Source organism: Pezoporus occidentalis, unplaced genomic scaffold, assembly GCF_034315485.1.
Source record: "Pezoporus occidentalis ecotype Australia unplaced genomic scaffold, CSIRO_AGI_Poc_V1 ctg449, whole genome shotgun sequence".
Taxonomy (NCBI): domain Eukaryota; kingdom Metazoa; phylum Chordata; class Aves; order Psittaciformes; family Psittacidae; genus Pezoporus; species Pezoporus occidentalis.
In genome coordinates, this window is record NW_026915779.1 from 13187 (window position 1) to 29450 (window position 16264).

The 16264-nt window shown below is 42.0% G+C and overlaps 4 protein-coding genes across 9 annotated transcripts in view; 3 read left to right on the plus strand and 1 right to left on the minus strand.

Annotated features, from left to right (window-relative positions):
• Positions 1–1213: 1213 nt before the first annotated feature.
• TSR3 (TSR3 ribosome maturation factor) lies at positions 1214–5258 on the minus strand. The gene is made up of 6 exons (XM_062635062.1): positions 5147–5258; positions 4825–5029; positions 3808–4001; positions 3030–3203; positions 1459–1522; positions 1214–1386 (listed from the first exon to the last, which is right to left on the minus strand). Exons 1-6 carry the CDS (start codon positions 5256–5258, stop codon positions 1272–1274), a joined length of 864 nt encoding a protein of 287 aa, XP_062491046.1. The 3' UTR covers positions 1214–1271.
• Positions 5259–5294: 36 nt separating this feature from the next.
• GNPTG (N-acetylglucosamine-1-phosphate transferase subunit gamma) lies at positions 5295–13679 on the plus strand. Of its 3 annotated transcripts, XR_009967855.1 has the most exons (12): positions 5295–5365; positions 5440–5497; positions 5715–5782; positions 6889–6943; positions 7074–7157; positions 8388–8481; positions 9999–10113; positions 10697–10779; positions 11050–11178; positions 11352–11409; positions 12078–12159; positions 13203–13342. XR_009967855.1 is itself a non-coding variant. In XM_062635074.1 (11 exons), exons 1-11 carry the CDS (start codon positions 5320–5322, stop codon positions 13325–13327), a joined length of 939 nt encoding a protein of 312 aa, XP_062491058.1. In that variant the 5' UTR covers positions 5295–5319; the 3' UTR covers positions 13328–13679. The 3 variants fall into 3 exon arrangements, 2 of the variants coding, with proteins under 2 accessions (XP_062491058.1, XP_062491059.1); XM_062635074.1 differs by lacking the exon at positions 11352–11409 and having other exon boundaries at positions 13203–13679; XM_062635075.1 differs by lacking the exons at positions 11050–11178; positions 11352–11409 and having other exon boundaries at positions 13203–13679.
• Positions 13680–14020: 341 nt separating this feature from the next.
• On the plus strand, positions 14021–14968 carry LOC134172175 (ubiquinol-cytochrome c reductase complex assembly factor 4). Its single transcript, XM_062635063.1, has 2 exons — positions 14021–14105; positions 14173–14968. The coding sequence occupies exons 1-2, from the start codon at positions 14080–14082 to the stop codon at positions 14522–14524; spliced, it is 378 nt and encodes a 125-aa protein (XP_062491047.1). The 5' UTR covers positions 14021–14079; the 3' UTR covers positions 14525–14968.
• A 1123-nt stretch (positions 14969–16091) lies between these two features.
• Positions 16092–16264, plus strand: part of UNKL (unk like zinc finger) — a 54391-nt gene continuing 54218 nt past the window's right edge. For all 4 annotated transcript variants that reach the window (XM_062635064.1, XM_062635067.1, XM_062635066.1 and 1 more), the window contains exon 1: positions 16092–16180. In XM_062635064.1, the coding sequence (XP_062491048.1) occupies positions 16119–16180 (62 nt within the window). In that variant the 5' untranslated portion in view covers positions 16092–16118. The remainder of the gene's footprint in view (positions 16181–16264) is intronic.

The following is a 16264-nucleotide window of genomic DNA, read 5'->3' on the forward strand; positions in this document are numbered from 1 at the left end:
AATAATTCTGCAAAATGTGAAGTGTGAAAAGTTTTGTTCTGAGTTGTAGCTTCTTCACTGGTTTTGTTGGTTTGTTTTTTGTTAAAAAAAGGCTGCTGCTGGAGACTCAAGTCATTCTGAGTGTGATTCAGGTCTGTTCTCAGGTCTATAGCTCAATTCCGCTTTGCCTGCATTTGATTACGTGATAGCTTTATGACATGGAAGCTTTTCCTAGATCACAGCAGGTAATACCCTCATGTTATTCTTAGTCCTTGGAAAACTGTTTGTGTAGGATTATTTCCTTGTCACAATACAGAAATCCTTATTTCAACAGCTGAGTCAGGAGAGACTTCATATGCTTGGGGTGGGAAAGTGAATAACTGGCCACAGCTGAAGGAAAAGTTTGACCATTAAATTAATTTACTTAGGCTTTTTTTTTTTTTTTAAGGCAAATGGAATATTTGTACCACTAAAACCGTTGCTGTTCTCCTAATTCTGTCTCAAGTAGGCTTAGAATTGAATCTCTCTAGCAGAAGAGGGGTGAGAGATGAAAATCTTGCTGTGACTTGGAGAGCTTGTATATGTGAAGGTAACACTGTAAACTGTCCTCAGTATTACCAATTCTACTCAAAAGTTGCTGAAGTTTAGGTTTAAATAAACTCCAGTAGGGTGCTGGCAACTCAAGAGCATTCCATTTTAATGTACAGAGAAGCCGTAAACAACATACAGTGTTTTGGCACTTTATATTCAGAACTGTACCACAAAATTTCAATTGCTAATAGCTGTACTTTTGCCCGCACACTGGCAGGTATATGGAAAAGTGAACCAAGATACTAGCCCTGATGAGAATCTGACTCGCAGCTTTAAGGAGCATGTATTTCTGCATGCATTTCAGAAATACATTTCAGCATGTACTTCTGACTTGGCAGTGTCACTTCCAACTAACAAGAATGCAGGCAGAGAGCGTTGCTGAACCTGTTACCTGAAATTTTGTGGCACAGTTCTGAATTCCCTGCACAATTAGCTACAACTTAAATAACCTAAAGCCTTTATGTGCACACATGGACCTATAAACCCATGTATAGCCAGAGAAGGCTGAAGGAAGGCATTTGCTAAGCACCAGGTTACAGGTGAACAGGCCACACTGTTAACTGTTCACAAGGAAATGTCTTTATAAAAGATGTTACAACTCTTAGGATTATTGGGGGTTTTTTTTTTCTTTGTTGGGCTTCTGGTGGGGTTGGTTTGATGATGACTTCTTTTTACTTTTCAAGCAGTTGGTTTACTGGTGGTTATTGCAGCAAGTCTACTGTACCATGATCATCTGGGCTGCTGTCATCACTGCTTTCAGTGGCATCATCTGGAGTGCTCGCACTGTCCTCAGATTCTTCATTGCTTTGTGCTAGTCTGGAAACATTTTTCACGATTATAAAAGCAAAGCAACTTAAAATAAGAAAAATGGTATTTAAATGTCATTACCCTGAGGAATTGAGCGGTCTGTTGGGATTACAAAATTCTTTCCCCGAGTCAACATCAAATGGATCTGTGAAAAGAAGGGGGAAAAAAAAGCATGCATGGATGAAGGTGGCAAATGTTAAGGGTCTGCACCCATTTCCTCATTTTCATTTTAAGAAATTACTGGCAGGGAGGGGAAGGCATAAGAAGTCTGTTTCAGCTTTCTGGTAAGTTTACCATTGTTCAGTCAGCAACCAGGGAAGGTGAGAAACAGCTACCAAGTCCTGTCCCGTGTCGTCGTCCGTCCCCCCCTTCTAGTCTTCACTCTTCCATGCCCTTTGTAGGCCCCACCCACCCCGGGATTTGGTAGCTGTAGGGGGGTGATCAGGCTGCACACAGATTTGTAAGGGTTTTGGTAAGAAAACACAGATGTTCTCACAATGGTTTAGTTCCAAACCATTAGTTCCAAACTGGTTAGTTCACGTCTACTGAGAACTGAAGTATAGCTATGCAGGTTTACCTCTTGCTGAGCAAGGGCAGGTCTAGATTTACTTTGGTTTAGAAAGCTGGGGAGGACTGGCACCTCAGAAAAGCGAAACAAAGCACAGTAGCTTTGATACCACTGTCCACCTGGTAAATGCATAGGATTGTGGGTGGAAGTGTGTTTTATTTGGTATAGTAATTCTGTCCCTTAAGAACTGTCTTTACTTTGATGTAACAGTAGTTAGGGTTCCACCAAACAAAGTAACAATTTCATCCAGCCTAGCACCTTATGGCAAAGAGATCAAAGTTCAGAGGAACTAAAAGCTGTCTACCATCTCCTTACAGTGTGATCCACTAGCCAGTTTTTATGGCACTTAACCACTGTGAAAGGAAAACATTAATTAGGAGCATCTCTCTTCATGTTGTTCTTGATCATTTTGATTGGCTTTTTTGTCCTATCTAGACTGAGACCAAGCACTCACCTGTGAATATAATCTGAAATACTGGGATACAGGTAAGTTACTGGAAGAATTTGGGAATAAACTACTCTATTTATTTTCATCTCTTATTGGCTATTTTCATTATTTTATAGGTCTGATTTTAAATATATTGATTAGGGACTGTATACATACGTATTTTCAAAGTCTGTCTTAGGTTTATGTTTAAGTAACTGGCTGTCGGACTGTATGCCTCTATTTCTCTTACAGTCCTCCTGAATTACTACTCTTTTTAGTCATACTCTGTTTTTAACACCTTTTAACATCAGATAAGATGAGGAAGCATCACATTTTCTTTTTACTCCTTAGTTCTCTAACATCCCTAATTTGATCACGGTGGCTGCTCCACAGCTCCCTGGGGGATAAGCTCCATATGCACTCAGTTGCTTTGGTCATTTTCATCTTTTTGAGCTGGTGGGGAAAAAAAGAAAACAACAAAAAAAAAGCAAACTTGCTTATAGAAAGAACAGAGAGAGCACTCAGCACAAGGAGAGAATAACCAACACATCTCAGCAAAGCTCTGATCTTGACAATATTTGCATGAGATTAAAGGAAAAAAATTGTAAGAAAACTAGTTAGGAAAAGAGGGTGTGTTATGTGTCTGGTTTTTCTTACCTATTTCTTCCTCTTTTGTTTCTTGGACACTGGCTAAAAACTCCTTTTCAACTCTGAGCACTTCCTCCTGGCACTGACAGGCTGCATATCTTTCCAAGAGATTTTTGTTCAAGTCAGTAAATGCCTGACCCCACTTAAATTTCCTTAGAAGAATGGTGGCTAGGTCTGGGAATCCTAAAACAGAAAATAAACAATCAGTTTGCTTTTTCAGTGTGAGATTTCATTCAGCTTACTAAGGTCAGCACACACCAACGTATCACCACGTGACTGATTCAAGCTCTAGCTCCCGCAGTCCTTCAGTAAGACAGCAGTTGTAAATACAGTATTTTCAGAAGATAAGTCCTGTCAGGAAAGCTGTGATGACTCTGCAGAACATCACAAGAGGGACCAGTTAATTTTGTTCTTAATCAGAACCCAGCCTATTAGGAGCCAGTTGCTTCCTGTCATTAAGACAGAGGTGCCAAAGGATTCATGCTCTGTCTTCTCTGGCTTTTTAAAGAGTTTTTAGGTTTTTCTTAAATGAAGTGCCATCCTGACAAAACCAGGATTATCAGGTTGTGTCCAGTTTCATGGCTGACACGAACTCCCCACAGATACCTCAATACTGCCAGATACAAGTACTTAGAAGAAAGCTAGACAATCTGATTCCAGACTCAACGTAAACAATGACCAGTGGGACAGCATTACAGTTTATTCTATAGCAGGTTATCTCTTCTTATTTATTAAGGATATAAGAATTGCTGGTAACATATTTCACATCGGATGCATTACAACCTACCGACAATGCAAAAGGCTGCAGCGAAAGCTTCCACGCAGGACAGTTTGCACGGCCGACCATAGTTCACAGGGTTTGCAGCCACCAAGTAAGGCAGCAGCCGTAGGTGACTTCCTCTCATTCTCTTAAAGGGAGTTTCTTCTAATTTGGCCCATGAGCAATCTATGACTGCAATTCCGCTCCGGGCAACGACATGCCTGCAAAACCAAACACTGCTGTATTTGAAAAATCACCATCACAGTATTGATAACTGAATGGGAGAATTACAGTTGCCACTTTACACTGACAAATCTGCATACCCCCCTTTTGTCAATCACAAGGTATATAGTTTACAATGATCTAAAATACAGATGCAGTGAGAAAGAATAACGACCTGCTTTTCCTCTGAAGATGCATGTGGTAAAAAAGGTTTATCCATACGTTTCATACTGAAAGCGAAAAGTTCTGGGTTTAAAAACACGACAGGAGAGTGTGATTAATGGTAATGTTCCAACTCTTAGAAGTACACCAAAATTCAGATTTAAGTTTGCTGCCAGCGTCAGAAGCCTCGGCTTTTCTCCAAGTAAATACTTGTTTATAAAAATGTTGCAGGCATATTTGAAGAAAATTCTCAGCATTTCCCCCAAATAAATTTTCCAGCTAACGCACTGCATTGCCTACCTGAAGACCCTGGATATGAAATCGTAAAAGATCCAGTAGCTACAGGCCTGTGATTTTGCACAAATTAACCCACAAACCACATGCTTTGATTTCTCACCGGGATCTACAGATGCTTTTTTCACCTGATACCAGCTGTGTAAAAACGTTAACCTGATTTAATAAAGTGCCCCTATTTCTCATGTTTATGCATCAATGTAACGCAACGGGAAGGTCAAATTTATCCTGTGGCACAGTTCTGGCCACGAACAAGTGGCTGAAAGGCTCTCCTCAGTAGGCGATCACTACAGCACCTGAGCCACGTGTGCCTGCGCGGGCCTCGCAAACGGGCAGCGAGGTCACCCAGGCCTCACCGGCACCCACCTGTCAGCCGGAGAGACGGGCTCGGTAGCCAGAGGGCTGAGGACGACGCCCGGGAATCTCTGGCTGAGGCGCAGGGTTCGGAGCAGCCCTTTCCGCGCTAGTTTCCTCCCGGTGCATTTCTTTGGGTCGCAGTGCCCGAGCTCCCACATGGCAAGAGGGCACGGGAGCTTCGCCTCTGGGCCGCCCCCCCCGCCCTCCAGGCAAGCTGAAAACAGCAGCAGCGCGTTAGTTCTCAGCGGCCACGCCACGCGGCCCGGCCCGAGCAGGCTTCAGGGCAGGCCCCGCGGCCGCTCGGCCCACAGGCCCCGGCCCGCTCCCGCACCTCTCAGCGCAGCCTCCGCTTCCGCCGCGAAGGCTTCGAGGCTGCCAGCGCCGCGTCGCCTACCACGCCGAGAGGCAGCCGCTCGGCCCCGCTCCACGGCTCCGCGCTCCATGGCTCCGCGGCTGGGCGGAGCGGCCGACCTCCGCGCCCTTCCGTTTCCAGCGGAAGGGGCGATGGCGGCGGCCCGGCTGCTGCTGGTGGCGCTGGGCGCGGCGCTGGGTGAGCGCGGGGCCGGGAGCGGGGAGGGGAGGGGGGGCGGTGTGTTACTGTGCAGCCAACCGCTCTCTGCTCAGCAGGGCCCTTCTCTTTGGCGGGGAAGATGAAGGTCGTGGAGGAACCGAACACGTTCGGGTACGTGGCTGCCCGCTCGCCGTGGCCGCGACCCACCCGGACCTGGCGCGCTCGGGGTCATCGTCCGCCTCAGCCCGTTCCTTCCTGCGGGAAGGGGTCGGGGCGCTCCTGCGGGAGCCCCGCGGGGTGCGGGTGTTGCGGCACTCGGGCAGAGGGAGGTACTGGTGCCCAGGGGCGTCACTCGGTCTCAAACGTTTCACTTCCCTTCTTTTGAAAGGCTGAATAACCCGTTCTTGCCTCAGACAAACAGGCTGCAGCCAAAGACGTCCCCGTCTGCAATATCAGGTATATGCAAGCGTTACCTTTTTCTGTATAGTTTGCGTCATGTAGCGACAGCCATTCCCGAAGCAGTCTACCTTGACTTTATGGAGACAAAGACTACTTTTACTTGTCATGTTTATGAGTGTCATGGAAGATAAGCATGAGCAAACACATTTTATTGTGCTTCTGAAGGGTTAAAACCTAGATTAATCCCTTTGGTTCTCAATGGCCCAGTGCTATTCGGACTGCTTTTCTACATACCAGTCCTATCTATGTGTTTTATTCTGTGGTTCTTTTAGCCAGTCACAGATGCTTCTGATCTTTACTAAAACTTTTTTTCCCTCTCAAAACAATCCCTGCCATCCTTGGCATTGTCATACAGAAGCCATCGCATCATCGGATAGTTCTTAATACTCAACCACTGTTTTAAAAAAAAGCCTAAGAGTAGTGTTGGAACAGGTCGCAGAGGCTCAGTTTCACACACAAAGCCTGGGGACACTGTAGCACACAGTTAAGAACTTTTGGCCATTTTTTGAGTGACGAGTTACCTGTCTTGAATTCCTTTTGACAGCAAGGCTGGAATGGTCAATTCTGTAAGACTAGAGTTGTATCTGCTGGCCTGGCTGACAGTAAAAAGTTTATCTTGTTGAATGCTAACTGGTTAAGACTGTGAAGACAAACTGGAAAGGAGTATCTTGTTCAAAGGGTCTCAATAAAACTTAAGTATGAAGTACTGGAGACATTCTGAGCAAATGGGCTTTCCTAGTATAAACTCGAGGAGTTTGGATGACTTTGGGGACAGACAGCTGCTAAGCAAGAGTTCTAGTGATTTCAGTGTTAGATTTTGGCAAGATCTGATAATTCCTTTTACGGATCTGGCCCCCCAGATATTTGTTTGTATACAGGTTTCTTATTTCTCTCATAGAAAGAGGCTTAAGTATGTTAAGATCGTTATGCAAACCAATATAGCACTGGTGGGAGCTTAGCGTGATCAGTATGGAAGATACAGATTTTCTTATGTACAGCAAAAAACTTTGTCACATTCTTCTTGCAGTTCTGTCATCACAGTAACTTGCTTAAATTTAACTAAAACATTATTCTTCCTTGATGTCATTTTATGGTGTTTTTAGGCCCTGCACATCTCTTCAGGCTTGCTGGCAAGTGTTTCAGTTTTGTGGAATCAACGTGAGTAATGGATTTGGATATTGAATTCTTTATTACGAATGAAGTAGTTGCTTATTTCACACTGAAACAGTTCTTTTTTTTTCTTTTTTCTTTTTTCTTTTTTTTTTTTTTTTTAACTCCCCCTTCTAAGGTACAAGTATGAGTTTTGTCCCTTCCATAATGTCACTCAGCATGAGCAGACTTTTCGATGGAATGCCTATAGTGGAATTTTAGGGTGAGGCTTTTATACTGTTAAGTTTTACCTATGTTGTTAGCAGACCATTTTATAGATTGTTAAAATTCTTTTAAAATTGAGATTCTTTTATTGATCAGCTTAGGTCATTGTAGTTCCCAAGGCCTTATGCATAAAAATACCTTGTCTTGAAAAATCCAGGTTTTTCTCTTGGTAAATGCTAACCTCCTGCTGTAGCTGGAGGCTGATTAATAACCAGTGACAACTGCATAAGTGATATGTTAATGTGAGTGATATGTTAAATTATGTATGTGAGTGATATGTTAAATTATGTTTATGAGTGATATGTTAATTACGTTTATGAGTGATGTTAATTATGTTTATGAGTGATATGTTAAATTATGTTAATGTGAGTGATATGTTAAATTCAGTAATGTATAACTACAGCTTATATTAACAAAGATTTAATGTCTCTTAACAATTTTTAATTTGAGTTTAATATAACCTTAAAAAATGAAATGAGTGCTTTATGCCTAGTGGGTCTGTTAAACATATTTAATAAAAGATAACAAAAGACTCACTGTAGACCCAAAAAAGTATTCCAAAGTATTCAAAGACCCCAAAGTACACAAATCATAAGTCCTAAAATAAATTTAATTCTTTATTAAATATTAATATTTATAAATATTAATGATTATTATTAAAAACCATAGCACTGCTTTAAAATTATTGCCTATCTGAATATTTTTTATAATTATCTCTTTTGTTTTTTTTTTTCTTCCCCCCCCCCAGTGTGCATAGTATGAGGGGAAAACTGTGCTGAGCGTACCATTTGCTTTAGGACTAGCAGAAGTTGAGACTAGTTTTTTTTTAGGTGCTTTTACCAGCACTAAAACCCCTGAAACAATATGAGTTGCTCAGAGTACTTAGCATAATCGAATTTGTTGTGGGGTTGATCTACAGTTGTATCAACCCATTGGATTTAAATATGGGTTTGTAAGTGCAGATGGTTTTGCAAACTGAAAGCTGATCCAAAGCTGCTCTCAAAATAATGTTGATAATGTTGATGTCCCCTGTGTAGCAGCCTGGATAGCAAACTACACTGTTTATACTGTTTGCAAGGTCTTGGCTGTTAAGATACGGAAATACTAAGACAACAAAAATTAAGTATGTACAGTTAAGTTCACCATGGAGTAGGGTATTCTTGGTTTGTTGGTTGTTTTTTTTTTTCATTCCAGTAACTTGAAGTAAAAGAATGTTGTGTTTTTTCAGAATCTGGCATGAATGGGAAATTAACAACAACACATTTATTGGAATGTGGATGAGGGAAGGAGACTCATGTGAAACTAAGAGCAGACAGACGAAGGTATAATAATCTAGACTATGCTAATTCTGACAGTATGGTTCTCTACACACACTCATGACACTCTGCAGACTGAAACATTCCTACCTTGAAGCAGTCATCATTTAAGATGTAACATAAAATGTAAAGATTAATTCCTGTAGGAGCTAGGTGAATGGATGGAGGAGGGAAGCTAAAATCAGGATAAAATTTTGAAGAAATTTATGTATTCTCACCGGCTACTTTTAACTCTTTTTTCCTTGATAGAGTGGAATACCCTGGTATCACCACTGTAGAAATATACAGTGCTTTGTAATTTGTGTAAGGAAAAATAAAGTAAAAAGTATTTGTTGAATTCAGCATGCCAGCCTAAGGACATTCAGGAAAAAGGAGGAAAAAGCATTAGGCAATTAACAGCATGCTGAGAAGGTAGGTAAGGTTTAAAAACAACAGGAGAAGGCATGAAAGGGTTAAGGAAGGAATCAAATACATGGGAGTGGCAAAGGAACAAAGTCAAGAGAAACAGATTCTGGTGTAAATACATTTTAAAGAAAAAGTAAAAATTTTAATTTTGTGGAGTTGCTAAAATATTTCACATTCAAACAGTCTCTGTGCCCAGTAACAATTCAGCTACAACAGTAAGGAGTGGTGTCTGAGACTTGCCCAATGCATGGCACATCATTTGTGTGTGTCCTTTATCCTTTCATTGATGTTTTTATTTTTCCACCTCTCATTTCTGTGTGTTACACAGTTTTGCAGATACAATGAATTAGAATTCACATTCCATGGTGAAGTAGATTGCTGTTATGAAGAGGAGTTTAAGTATAGCTCATAACAGGCTGCTTTTCATGTAGGCTGTTAAAATGATGGGTGAGAATACAATACTTAAGAGAGAGGGTTATTTAGTTGTAATAATAATTGATCTGAAGATGAGATAAGGAACAAAATATCTTGGCAAAGGCGAAAATATTTGTACTGTAATGGAGGTGCCTTGTTAATGTCTTTATCTTCCGTAGGCCTGCAGAAAGAGTTAGTATTCTTGTATGACCTTTGATACTGGGATTCAAATCTTTCACTGATACTTAGTTTTGAACAGACAGAAAATACTGGTGCTGCAAGTTTCAAGATGAAAACAAATTTCTATAGGCTAGTTCTATATTGTTCTCTTTATTTAGCACATTGGTTAGAACTAAGATTTGTTATGTGAATTATGCTTATGTTAGGTAAGTTTCTAAGGAGTATCCTATTTACCCGTGTTTTTACTCTCGTTCTTGCTGAAAATATGTTGCTGGAGTCCAAGGAACAATGATAGGTGGGGGGCTCATTTCCCACTAGAAGAAGCAATTTTCACATTTGATAAAGCAATTTGAGGATGTGCTTGCTGCTGTTCTTTTTCTGTGCCTGACAGCACTGCAACCTTTGACATGACAGTGTGTACAGAAATGCATCTGCTAGCATTGGAAGACAGCAAATTGATTATTTATGCTGGTCCTGTTTCTCGTGGAGGTGTTTTGCTCATCTTTGTTTTTACTGATGTTTAGGTTCATCTTGTTTGTGGAAGGAGCAATAAATTGGCTTATGTGTCTGAGCCAAGTACTTGTGTTTACTCTCTGACATTCGAGACTCCTCTTGTGTGCCACCCCCATTCTCTTTTAGGTAAGACTTTGGAAACCATTTGTGTATGGAGCAGCTGGCATATTGCACCAACCTCAGAGTGTAAATTTTTAGTTTCTTTGAGTCTCTAGGTTGATATAAATTAGTATTAAATGTAACATATGAAGTGTATTTTAAATTATAATCATTATAAACATACAGGTATTTCTCAGATAAAATGGCATTGCTAGCATAGACCCAGTGAGAGATGGGTTTTGGGTTTGGTTGTTTTTTTTTTTTCCTTTTTTTTTTCCTGTACTGGCTGCAGGAATCATCCCTGTGCGTGTCTCCTCATTTATTTACATTACAAAAAGGCACAGCATAGTTAGAATTACATTCAACAAAGAAATAGGAGGCCTTCTAGCTGGAAATATGAGAAAAAAATTTGGTTGGTGGCACTCTCCAGGAACTTTAAATATGTGAAGCAGTTTACGTTTAACCCCAACTCTTGAAAGCAGTAGAAGCTGTGTACTGTATAGAAACATTGAGTTCTTAAAACAAGTACTCTTGCATGCTACTAGAGGAGCATTTAACTAATGCAGGACAGAGCTGTTGATTTTTACATGGTTTGACTTCCATTTTTCAGTTTATCCAACTCTGACTGAAGCACTACAAAAGAAGTGGGATGAAGCAGAGCAGCTTCTGTATGATGAACTAATAACTGACCAGGTTTGTTAATGTCTTCCAACTCTATTTGGTAAAAAACCATTTCTGTCAAATATCCAACCTTGGCATTTGCTAAGTTTCTCCTTTTGGACTGGATGCATTTGTTCTGCAGTTGGCAAATAGTCATTTTTGTGCTCTGTAGCTGCTGTATCAACTGGTAATAATAATATTTTCTGTAGTGAAGCTTGAGCAGTTGGAGTGGCTAGTGCAAGTTACAAGCAGAGATGAGAGTGGAGTGGATTGATCTATTGTTTTTGTGAAACTTTTTTCTAGGGTTACAGAAAAATACTGAAAGAGATTTTTGAGGAAGCAGGACTTCTAAAAGCAACAGAAGAAAAGGAAGTTGAGAAACAGATTAAGAAAATAAGTTTTGAATTTGAAACAGTGGAGAAGTGCAGTAAGGTACAGAGTATAATCTTTACAATGTGGAATTAAGTTGCCACCTTTTTACTGGGTAACAGTATCACTGACAGTGTTGCCTAAATACCTTTGGATTCAGCTGAAATGCATTAATGGGATTTACTTTTCTGATTTTAACTGGCTGCATACAGAGTGATTTGATATCTTTATTCTAGCTCTTAAGTAAAGAACAAACCAGCACAACTGAATGCCCAATGAGAAGACAGAGTGTGGGTATGTAGGAATTGGTGTAGGTGCTCTGGTTATGAACACTTGCAAGTACTTTTTGTGGGGAATAACAGTCTGGAAATAAGAGAGAATTACTAGTGAAAATAAATGTGTAACCAGCCTTGGGAACGTTGACATTTCTCTCTGGGTAATTACCCAGACTTGCATCAGAATGCACTGGCAGAAGCAAAAAGCAGAATGATCTATGCTGTGTCCATTTCTGAATTACTTTCAGGTGTGTGAACAGTCTTTCTGCAACAGAATCAATATCCTCTCTAAGTTAAGAGAAACTGCTGAAAGTGAGAACATGAAGTTACTAGGTCAGGAGTTGGGGAGGTGGTGAATTTCCTTAGCATGATGATATAAAATAAGGCTGGTCCTGTAGCAAACTTATGAATGCAATTTTGTGCTATAATAAAATGCTAGTTAGAGAGTAGATCCAAAATAGTCACAGAGAGCACTCCTAAATTTTACTCTCAGGGCTGGAAAAAGCTGGCTCCTGTTTTGGCAACACAGAAAATACAAATTTTGTATCTTGTTCTTGGAATAAGCAGTTTATTTTTATGATCTTTTAAGTAACACCTGTTAACAGACCCATTATTTTTTACAAATTCCCATTTTATGTATACATTTGGAGAGTGGGAGAGCCATTTAAAATGTATTTTGTTTCTTAGGAATACAAGCAACTTTCTAAAGAAATAAAAACCCTGAAAGATTTATTAAGTCAGCATGGTATTGCATACAAAGGAAATTTTGGTGAGTTTTTTGGTATTGTTCTTTTTCATTATTCAGAATGTGAATACATAAATGATGTTTTTGGATACAGCAATAATTACATAATCTGTCACATATGGAGGTAAGATTCAGTAGACAAAACATTTAATAACTATTTAGGTCTTGGTTCCTGTGGAAGAGGACTTACTTTGCACCCCAGAAAAATCTGTTGATGACATGAAATGTTAGCTTTATGGGAACATTTTCACTGCTGTTGTAATTGAAGTTTGTCTCCAGTACTTAAAGTACTAAAGAAAAAGGAAGTCCATGTTACAGCATTCATAGCACATAAGCAGCTTCTAAGTAACTCTACTTTCCGCATAGTCAACCACAAGGCCTGACTTCTTCAAGAACACTTGAAATGTTCTCTGTATCTGTTTGAATTGCTTTTATCACTTTTTAGTCACCTTTTTTTTTTTTTTTTTTCCGTTTCAATGTCTGTTAGGTAAGTACCATATCACATGCATTTTTTTGAAGGAAAGACTGGTCTTGGAAGCAAAGCTTATCTGGAGTAATTCCAGTCAAGTTGATGTTTAGTTTTGTTGTGTTGGTTGGTTGGTATTTTTTGTCCCATTCCTTCCAATCTATCATACCTATTGTTACATGGACTGTTTGTCAAAGGAGGATTTAATTTCTCTGTATATTTACACCTTCTATGTTCAGAATTGGCACCCCAAGAAAACAATGGACCTTTGAGCTAATTAGCTTAAAATTAGTGACATGCGTCTTTTGGTTGTTGTTATTTTGAGAAACTTTCTTCTCTGTTCTTTCTTTTCTGGGGAAAACTCATCATATTAGGATTTTTGTAAAACATTTTGTCTGCATGTTTAAACTATTAACTATGTAACTTGCACAGTATTTCTGTTTGGTAGATTATTTAATTACGTAAATTAGAACTGTATAATCAAAAGCAGAATTCACAGCTTACTGTAGATGGCTTATTTCAAACTACTCAGTGAATTCTGTGACAAAAATGTTGATGTTTAAAAGGAGAAATAACTGATGTCTTAAACTGAATATTACAGCTGAAAATACCAGTGTTGAACACGTAAGTCACAAACTGCCAACTGCAATGACAACTCTTCTTAACGGGTCAAAGGATGATGAACACCTCCATGGTGATACAGGAGTTTGGAATGACACTGTATGAAGAAACCTGGGTGGTAAACAGTGAGTGCGTATGGCACATCAAGCAAGTTGAATGTGTATCATGCCACTGAGATGACTTACCCTCTGCCGGTATTCTCAGCTTTCTGAATTTCTGCCTTAAAGCGAAAGGAGCAAGGGCTTTCCATTCCTGAGAACAGTTGGCCAATTTCTGAGCGCATTTGTAAAACTTCTTTGCTACAGCTGCTGTTGGGCAGAGGTTTACAGGTTCTGTGCCTCCAGCCCTGGCTTTACTTTCTTTGATCAAGCATGGTACCAGGTGGTGTAAATACAAAACAGTTCAAGACCAATGCTGTAAGATGTTGTATGAAATGTAGTAAGTTTAATATTAAGAATACGTGTCTGTATGCGAATAGGTTTTCTGCCAGAGCAGTGCACAATGCACCGCTTCCCCCACCCCCGTTCAGAGGCCGGTGTCATCTTTGGATAGCGGGTGGATAAAAGGAAAGCTGTTCGGGGTCTGACAGAAGGCTCTGCGGCAACCCCAGCCGTCACAAGGCGGCAGTTGTGTTAAGGGAACACCTGGCACTTCTCTGCATGCGGTACGGAACACGGCCAGCAGTGAAACGTCACTGCGGGCGGCGGGAGCGCCGTCCGCAGCCGTTTTGCCACCCCTCCGTGAGTGTCCCCCAGCCCCGGACCCCTGCGGCGCCCCCCCGCCCTCGCGGCACCGCCGAGCGGTGCAGTTCCGCTTCCGCTGTGCGAGGGGAGGAGGCGCGCGGGCGGCACGGCGGAATGAGCTGGGCGCTGGGCCGCTGGCGGTGAGCGGCGGCCGTGGGGCGCGGGGCGGCTTTGCGCCCGCCGCCCCTGACGCGTGTGTCTTTGCAGGGCGCGGCGCCTGCGCTTGCCCGGCACCCGGATGTGTCTGGCGCGGCGGCGGGGCCCGGAGGGCGCGGCGGGCGCGGATCCGGAGGACGGGGGGCCCATCCTCTTTTCCACCAGCAAGGCCAGCCCGCGGGTGTGGAGTGTCAGCCAGTCCATGGGGAGCGACCACGAGAGGCCGTGGGTGAAAGTGCTGCCGCTCAGCCTCCTGTGCACTGGGCTCCTGCTCTGGTGTGTGTTCAGGGAACCAACGGAGATCGATGAGCGACTGGAAGCAGTTTTCTCTGGTCAGATGATGGACTCTTCAGATGTGGCGCAGAGAAGCAACGCTCCTTTGCAACTTGAGAAGGAGAAATGAGGAGGACGGGAATGCGGCTGCAGTGAAGGAGCTGCCAGTAGTTTGCTGGCATTCACCTGCTTAAAAGCTGTACTAACAATGTAATGGGAGAACTTGTTTTTGCAGGCTTGCCTTATAAGCTTGATTCCTTCATGTGTCGTGCTGCTTTCAGTGCTGGTTTTAGTAATCTAAGCTGGTAGCACAAAGAATAGATTCTTCCTGCGCTGCACCGTAGGGGTGGACAGGATGTATTGCAAATCAGCTTGCATTTGAAGATACGTTTTATACAACCCATCTCTTTTTCATGGATCATTTTTCTTACATGCACAGTATATTAGAATATCAAAGCTGTAAGTCTGTAAAATTGTTGTTGAAGGTGACCTTCATTTGACATTTTGCTAGTCACAGAGCATATTCAACTTGCATTGAAGACAACTGTAGGTTTCATTAATATGTGATTCTGTATTCTGTTTTTTTTGTTGTTGTTGTTGTTTGTGTTTTGCTTGTGTTTTGGGTTTTTGGGGGGTTTTGTTTTTTGTTGTAATTCTACTAAATGGTGTAGAAATCATCTTCAACCCTTAATTCATACTTGGTGCTTGCTTTCTGACTATAACCTTTTAGGCATGCCTGATTTAGATTATCATTACTGGGAGGAGAGGTTTTGTAGGGAATCGAGATGATTGGGTTGCAGTGTGTTAGGAGGAAACCCCTCATTTCATGAACAATGTAGTATGTTTTTTTCCTTACAGGTATATCGATACTCAAACTTGCACACTCTGGACACTTTTCAGGGAGAGGAGGAATTTAAGCTACTCCTACAGCTTATTTCCCGTCAAAGTTAGAGGCATTTCTTTTAAGCTTTCTAATGTAAAAATGCAAAACTTTATGTGCCGTTAAAATTCTTAATCTTTAAAAAAAAAGACAAACCCGAAACATCATCACCACCACCTGCCACAACAAACCGTTAACTCCAACCGTGGCAGCAGCCGGTAAGACTACGGTGAAAACTGGCACAGCATCATGTTTGTCTGACACTGCTGGTGAGTCTCAGAACAACATGCACACTATGCTTTAATTTTGCTGTTGAGTCCCCCTGTAGTTCATCCAGGTGATGCCTAATAATTGAGTATGGTTGGTTTGCTACTGCCATTAAGGTTTAATTAGTTCTAGGACTCACTTTCTACTGCAGTAGACTGTCGCAACTGAGATACGCTCGTAGGGGCGTCCAGGCGAGTAACACTGATTCTGAATTATATGTGTATTGCTCTAAGGTGTAACGCCTATTTGTCTGCCTACTTTGCTTTCTCCACGTTCTTTAAATCAGTGCACCCAGCAATGTACTACTTGTATTTAAGGAAATAAAAGGGCTGCCCCTTCGTGCGTGCCTTATTTTTGGGTAATGATAGGTGTTTAATAAAGATGATTACCTAGAAAACTGTTCCCGTTGTCTCTTGCGTTGAAACTTCCCAGCTCTGCCTGCAGCGTTTCTTCGGGCGGCTCCTGGTGGGAGCCCGCCTGAGGCGCGGTCCGCACGGCGCGCGTGGGACGGGCCCGCGTTGTAGGGGGCGGGGCCGGTAAGACCGAGCTGCGCCTGCGCGCTGGCGGGCCGGGGAAGATGCCGTCGGTTGCGAAGGTGGTGCGGCGGGGCGGTGGGTCCGAGCAGCCAGCGCACTACACGTACGTACTGCGCCCTGGAGGCGCCGCGGGCCGCAGCTTCGCCTGGGAAGGGCCCTGGGACCAGAGGCGGAGGGCCCGGTGGCG

Coding starts and splice junctions, on each gene's coding strand:
- TSR3 (XM_062635062.1), bottom strand. CDS start 5,258: ATGGAGCGCGGAGCCGTGGAGCGGGGCCGAGCGGCTGCCTCTCGGCGT. Junction 5,030..5,146: donor AGCGGAGGCTGCGCTGAGAG/GTGCGGGAGCGG, acceptor TGCTGTTTTCAG/CTTGCCTGGAGGGCGGGGGG. Junction 3,204..3,807: donor TGCAGCCTTTTGCATTGTCG/GTAGGTTGTAAT, acceptor TTTCTGTTTTAG/GATTCCCAGACCTAGCCACC.
- GNPTG (XM_062635074.1), top strand. CDS start 5,320: ATGGCGGCGGCCCGGCTGCTGCTGGTGGCGCTGGGCGCGGCGCTGG. Junction 5,498..5,714: donor GAGGAACCGAACACGTTCGG/GTACGTGGCTGC, acceptor TTCTTTTGAAAG/GCTGAATAACCCGTTCTTGC. Junction 5,783..6,888: donor GTCCCCGTCTGCAATATCAG/GTATATGCAAGC, acceptor TGGTGTTTTTAG/GCCCTGCACATCTCTTCAGG.
- LOC134172175 (XM_062635063.1), top strand. CDS start 14,080: ATGAGCTGGGCGCTGGGCCGCTGGCG. Junction 14,106..14,172: donor TGGGCGCTGGGCCGCTGGCG/GTGAGCGGCGGC, acceptor GTGTCTTTGCAG/GGCGCGGCGCCTGCGCTTGC.